At 28.3% G+C, this 6,253-nt stretch overlaps 2 protein-coding genes across 2 annotated transcripts; both read right to left on the bottom strand.

The window, feature by feature from the left end:
* Positions 1-1,334: 1,334 nt before the first annotated feature.
* Positions 1,335-3,087, bottom strand: LOC108746002 (prefoldin subunit 4). Its single transcript, XM_018482460.1, has 4 exons — positions 2,857-3,087; positions 2,664-2,768; positions 1,679-1,795; positions 1,335-1,516 (listed from the first exon to the last, which is right to left on the bottom strand). Exons 1-4 carry the CDS (start codon positions 2,893-2,895, stop codon positions 1,361-1,363), a joined length of 417 nt encoding a protein of 138 aa, XP_018337962.1. The 5' UTR covers positions 2,896-3,087; the 3' UTR covers positions 1,335-1,360.
* A 1,307-nt stretch (positions 3,088-4,394) lies between these two features.
* On the bottom strand, positions 4,395-5,933 carry LOC108745976 (mitochondrial ribonuclease P protein 1 homolog; the record flags this gene model as incomplete). Its single annotated transcript, XM_018482426.1, has 3 exons — positions 5,420-5,933; positions 4,769-5,333; positions 4,395-4,700 (listed from the first exon to the last, which is right to left on the bottom strand). Coding segments are annotated over exons 1-3 (1,263 nt in total), but the record flags the coding sequence as incomplete, so codon positions are not given.
* Between the last annotated feature and the right edge of the window lie 320 nt (positions 5,934-6,253).

Raw genomic sequence — 6,253 nt, 5'->3', positions numbered from 1 at the left:
TGTATAATTATAATCTTTATTATAATATATATAAATATTAATACATATTATGTATAATTTATTTATTTCACATTAAAAAAATTATTTTAATTAAAATTTTGAAATATACAATTTTTAATGTATTCAGTATAATACTATCATGAAATTAAGGCTTTAGTAATTATTGTAACATTTTTATAACAAACAATCATATAACAATATATTTAATTATTAAAAAAAGACAGAAAGTTTATAAATTTATATATATTTCTAGAAAATATAATAAAATTTAAAATCGCTGAATGTATTCTAATCGTTTTTATAATGTTAAAATGAGAGAACAACGTATGTTGTTTATTTCTGCAATATAGATTGCAATAGAACTTTCTTTCTTGCTTTCGCCAAACATCAAACATATACCTATCTCATTTTAAGCTCCAAAAGTGTGCATTAGTTCAACCACAGAAAACAGATCCCAAATTGGCTAATATCCAAATTTCATTTTTATCCTATGCAATATTTAGTATGTGTTACTTAACTTTTAGGCTCAGTTCCACTGATAATTTTAGTTAATTAGCTTTGGCAATGTTATGCAGTATTGCAATGTTTGGCAGTATTTATAAAATTTATCTTTTATTTTTATTTACTTTTAATGCAAATAATCGATAAATACTGGACATATCAAAAGAAGAAGTATCTTCAACGGTAAATTCAAAAGTTCTATTTTTGTTGTGTCCTTTATCTGGCAAAAAAATCTAGATTTTATCTTCAACTTTATTAATTGGCATATATATATTTAAGAGAGTAATTTTTCATTATTATTGCCTATAAAGAGTTTATAAATCATATAGATTCATAACAAAAAAGCTAAGATTACTTAGTAGGACTTTTACAAAACCAAGAGCTTACTTGGAAGAACGTTTATTGAACGTAACTAGTCCGCTTATGACAGTAACTATATCAACACATGCTATTAAAGAAAATTTCTGTAAAAAGCATTTAGAAATCTATAAGTCATTGTAATCAAATCTTGTCAGATTCTAGACAACTTATAATTAAGATATTGTAAACCTTGCAAATTCTCTTAATCAAGAACCATTATTCAAATAATTCTTTTTAAAAAATCTTTACATATTACATATTTGCAAGAAGTATTTAAATAAATTCTATTTTAAGTTATATTAACCCTCTCAAAGGAAATTGCGTCATGCAAATAAAATCATATAAATGTATATAATTATTTATTAATTATAAATTTAACACTGAAGAATTGTATTTGCTCACAATTAATAATTAATTATACTAATAATTAATTATACTAATATGTAAATTTCTAATATTAAATATACAACGATAATAAATGCATCAATGACGAAAAATATTAATCCGATTCTTCAGATTCCAAATTTATACGAGTACCAAACTTCGCATACAATTGTGTTTTTAATTGAGACATGATTGTCTTTAAATCTGCACATTTGCCCTCTAATTTTGCAATTTCTTCTTTTTTCTTACTTTTAGCCTCTTCTAAAGAACTCTAAAAAAGAAATTTTTGTTAATACTGATTGAGTAACTATAATTTTAAAAAATAAAACTACACACACACACATATAAACGCCATTGAAAAAAAACAAAAATATTTGAAACTTTTAATATAGATAATATTAAAATCATTACAATTAGCACATAATTTAATCACCTGTGTTTTCTCAAGGAAATGATAGATGAATACTTCTCCAATAAAGTATGGAATTTTTGCATCGTCGTCCATAAGAGCTAGTTCGTCACAAGCATCCTCCAAATTCTTCAGTTCATTCTTGCAAATAATTAGTTAATGATAGTAACAATAATCTTTATTGCACATTATTGTTACTATTGTCTATAATATATGTAAAGTCTACGACTATATACAGTGTATTTTCTTAAAGAAAATAAAGATCAAATCTGAAAATTTTAGGGCTTTGTTTCTATTATACATGTTTTCAAACCAAACAACAAGGATATTGATCGTGTAACTTTTTTCCTAAGGCAGAAATGTGAAAAGTGAAAATTTTTTGTATTTATGTGTATATATATGTATATATAAACATACATTCATAAAAATCTTCATTTTTCATGTTCCTACTCTAAGGAAAAAGTTACATGATTGATACCTAATTTGTGACTATCAAAAATCTGTGTATTATAAAATTGTATTGCACAGTATAATCAAATTGAGATAAGGCATACTATTTTGATGGTTTGAAATTGATTCGACTGTAAATTGGAACAAACCCTTGATTTGAAATAATAGATTCAAAACAATAAAAAAATAAAAACGACTCTAGTTTGAATAAATTTAGAAAATTAAGAAATATAATTAACAAAAACAAATTGTATTTATATGCATGAAACTGTAAAATATATTCTGCAAAAATTTACACAATAATATAATATTATAGACATTGAAACACTAATTAGAAAAGAATTTCTCGTAATGTCAAAATAAAGGAGAGTAAAGAACAATATTTGAAAATAAAGGACAAAATTAAATTTTGGAGAAATAAAAAAATCTAAAGGACAGCTATCTAAAACAAAAGACTGTTTTTTACAATAAAGAGCATATGGTCACTGTATGCATGACCAAATAAAGTCAACAATGTCTTAAAAAAAAATCGATCTTGAATCCTTTTTAAATAGATTACCTGTTTTACTCTAAGTTCTTCCTTGTAATCTTCCAACTTCGCATTTTGTCTAGCAAATTTGTTAATCTTCTGTTGTTCCTCATAAGTTATATGAACATCGGAATCCTTGCAAAATATTATGAAACAGGTTAGATTGCAAAATGTGTGAAACAATATTGATCCTTATTTTCTAATATTTTCTGTATTATTTTACCGGTTGAAATCCAGTCTGACTATTTTTTCCTCCCGCCATATCTATGTTTTTCTATAATCAGTTCAATTGTTGCATTAACTTAATTGTTTAAATTATTTTGGGAGATTGAATTTTCGAAACCTTGTGCCTTGAGAAATAATAGGTGTCCATAACGCCACCTAGAATCTTGTCAAACAACTGTGAACAACTAAAAACAATACGATGACTTTTCACAGGAACTACACGACTACATACATTTTCTGACACTATCGATAAAATTGTATCGTTGAATGTGGTTCGCCTCTGCATTAAATTCTCACGCTTTCCTAAAAATTTAAGAGACGAACTACATCTGAATAACAATAAATAAAGGGCAAAGTGTCGAATACATTTTTTAAATACAATTGAAGGAATAAATTACAAATAAAGAGAAGTAAAATTGAAAAAAATATATAATAAAAAAAACTCAGTTTAAATTCAAATATAAATCGTTACAAGTTTCGGCTACCAGATTGAGCCCTCTTCAGACATTAACTTATCACAAAAATCGCTGTACAAAATTAATTATCGAAAATGACCGCATATTCATTATAATAACAGCTCCGGTGAGTCTTGATGTAGAACTTGACATTATTTACATACGATTAAACAGTCAAATGTTTCATATCTCTTGGAAAAAGTTCTAGTTGATAAAAAAATAAAATAAAGACTTCTTACGAAAAAATAAACACAATCAAATTAACATACCGGAATTCTAACAAGTAATCAAAACTCACAAAAAATTATGTGTAAATTATTACAAACAAGTGTATCCATATAAGTATGAAAAACCAATTAAGATGTACAAAGTATAATGGAAGAAAACCAATTAAGATGTACAAAGTATAATGGCAGATGTGTGAGACGGACATTGTATGTCGACCACATCTATTTTCAACGATACGATTTTATCGATAATGTCAAGAAATGTAGTCACGTAATTCCTACAAGTTCCCAAACTGAAAATGAATGTGATGGCGGTAGTGTACGTGCGATTTCAACGGAACAGGAAAAATGCGGGCATGGCCTCTCTCAGGTTTCCCTCTGGTAGCAATATTGTTATATTTCCTATACTTAAAATAAAGGGGAAAGATATATATATAAAAAAAAAAAGGAATGAAAAAGTATTAACTACTACAAAAAAAGATTAACTACGAATAGTTTTCTACATATATACGCATTATGCATTAAAAAAAATTTTTTTGAAAATCATTAACTTTTAGTGATTTATATAAATAACTTTTGTATCCTACAATTTCATTTTTTAGTTAATTTAAAAATTGGGAAATTTTATATTTATATTTGAAAATAAATAAACAAGATGGTCCACAAGAAACATACAATACAAACCAAACATCATGTATACATCACATTTATGAAATTTTGTAATTGTTAAAATTTAATTCTAATATTAGAAATAAATAAAGAATGAAACAATAAACTCCTTTCAAATATTATATAATTATCTCTTATATAATTTGTAGCAGTCTAATATACTATAAAATTAATTAATTTTTCCTGCTTTGAAATGTAAAATTTTGAATGTTAGAGCCTTCAGTCTGCAATCTTTTTGAAAATATAGACCTCTGCAGTTTGTTTTCTGTCACATGTTGTCTGGTAGATTTTAATTTTCTAGTTGGCACGTTCTTAAATGCCTTTTCCCAATCTCCAGTGTGCCTCAAATCCAACATTATAGTAATCGATTGGTTGAGCGTAAGATTTTTTGACGAGCTAGGACCCCAAGAGAGATATTGGTCCATAGGAAATTTAGCCATCTGAATACCTTCTCTTTTAGCTTTTGCCATAGATAATGGTTGTGAATGCCCCTATAAATGAAAATCCAATTTAATAAATATTTATGCGATGAATGCATAAAGTCTTATTATTAGCTTACCTTGTCTACCAAAGCACCTATGATATAAATCATATTTGGATCATATTTGGTTAAATTTGTTCTACAGTGTGGAGTGAGATACACTAACTGATTTTTTGGAAATATGTCTAAGTAAGATTGCGATGTCATTATAAGAGGAAAATCATCTTGCATCAAAGTAGGTATGTTTTGATGAAGGTGCTGCTTGAGTAATCCATCTTTGTTAAAATTACAGAAATAAAGAGTCAGAGGATTGGCATGGTTGCGATTATGAGCAAATGACAAAGCTAACTGCTTGCTGCAATTGTGTATCTCACGTTTAGTCATATGGTCCTCATAACTACAATCAAACACTAGCTTCGGTTCAAACATCATATTATAAATCAATCTACCATTGTAATAGTGATTCATAGTTGTTTCATATATACGTAAAAATAGCGTATTTCCGAAGAGGCCATATCTAGTTTCACCAGTGTCCTCGGTCAATTCTTGCTTTTTAGCGAGCCATTCAGCCTTCTTCAACTCTTTCTTCTCCTTGTCATGTTCTGTTTTTTTCTCATTAAGCCACAAGAACTTAAGGTATTTTCTGCACAAAGAAACATGTTTCAATCAAAATTAATTCAAGCTGAACTTCTAATAAATAAATAAATAAATAGAAAATAAAACACTGACTTTCTTTTTGCTTTGAACGTTGTACTTAACAGGCACAACCAATCTTCTGGTTCAATATTCTTAGGCACTCTTTCAGCATTGTGTCGCAAAACGTCTACTTCTAATTCTAATATTTGAAAACGCTTAAGATTCTCGGGTTCGGACAAATATTCATTCAGTTTCTGCTCATCCAACTTTCGCTTATGATATTTTAGTTCGGCGCTCGTTGTATTTTTCTCATCGATCGTATTATGACAGTAAAATCGCTTGTAGACTGCATTATTTGAACATCGAGCATTCACATTCGAAAAATAAAGTCTAGTCGACAAAATATCCACATGGATTAATCGGGTTAACAATTTCTTGTGAATCCTAACTGAGGTTATCAGGCATTTTTTCATGTTATTAAACATACTATAATATAAATATAGTTACTACAATTTCTTATAACAATAGTCGTCACTTTGTTATAAACTGCAAGAAGAAAATTCAACCTACAATTTTCTAACTTACAATACACAGCGCTATCAAGTGTTATTTAAACATAAAGTACACCCGACGTAGATCAACGTAACATCGCTACATACAAATGTTCCGAAGCACTCTTTGATTGGCCGATTCGTAAAATTCTTTCTTCTCTTCCGATTGGTCAACGGAGTATTTGTCGAGCCAAATGGACCGCACCCTGGATATCGCACGCAATTGCGAATTTACCATAAAGGGCCATCTACATAAGTCGCAAACGCAGAAAGCAGTTCGCGGATGCATTTGCGGCAGCCAATCAGAAGCGTTAATGGTACTAATAACAACTTTTCATTGGCTGTCGCAAATGCGTCTGCGGACTGCGTTCTGCGC

The sequence above is a fragment of the Trachymyrmex septentrionalis genome, unplaced genomic scaffold (genome assembly GCF_001594115.1).
Source record: "Trachymyrmex septentrionalis isolate Tsep2-gDNA-1 unplaced genomic scaffold, Tsep1.0 scaffold16, whole genome shotgun sequence".
NCBI lineage: Eukaryota > Metazoa > Arthropoda > Insecta > Hymenoptera > Formicidae > Trachymyrmex > Trachymyrmex septentrionalis.
This window is presented reverse-complemented; position numbering and strand designations above follow the sequence as displayed.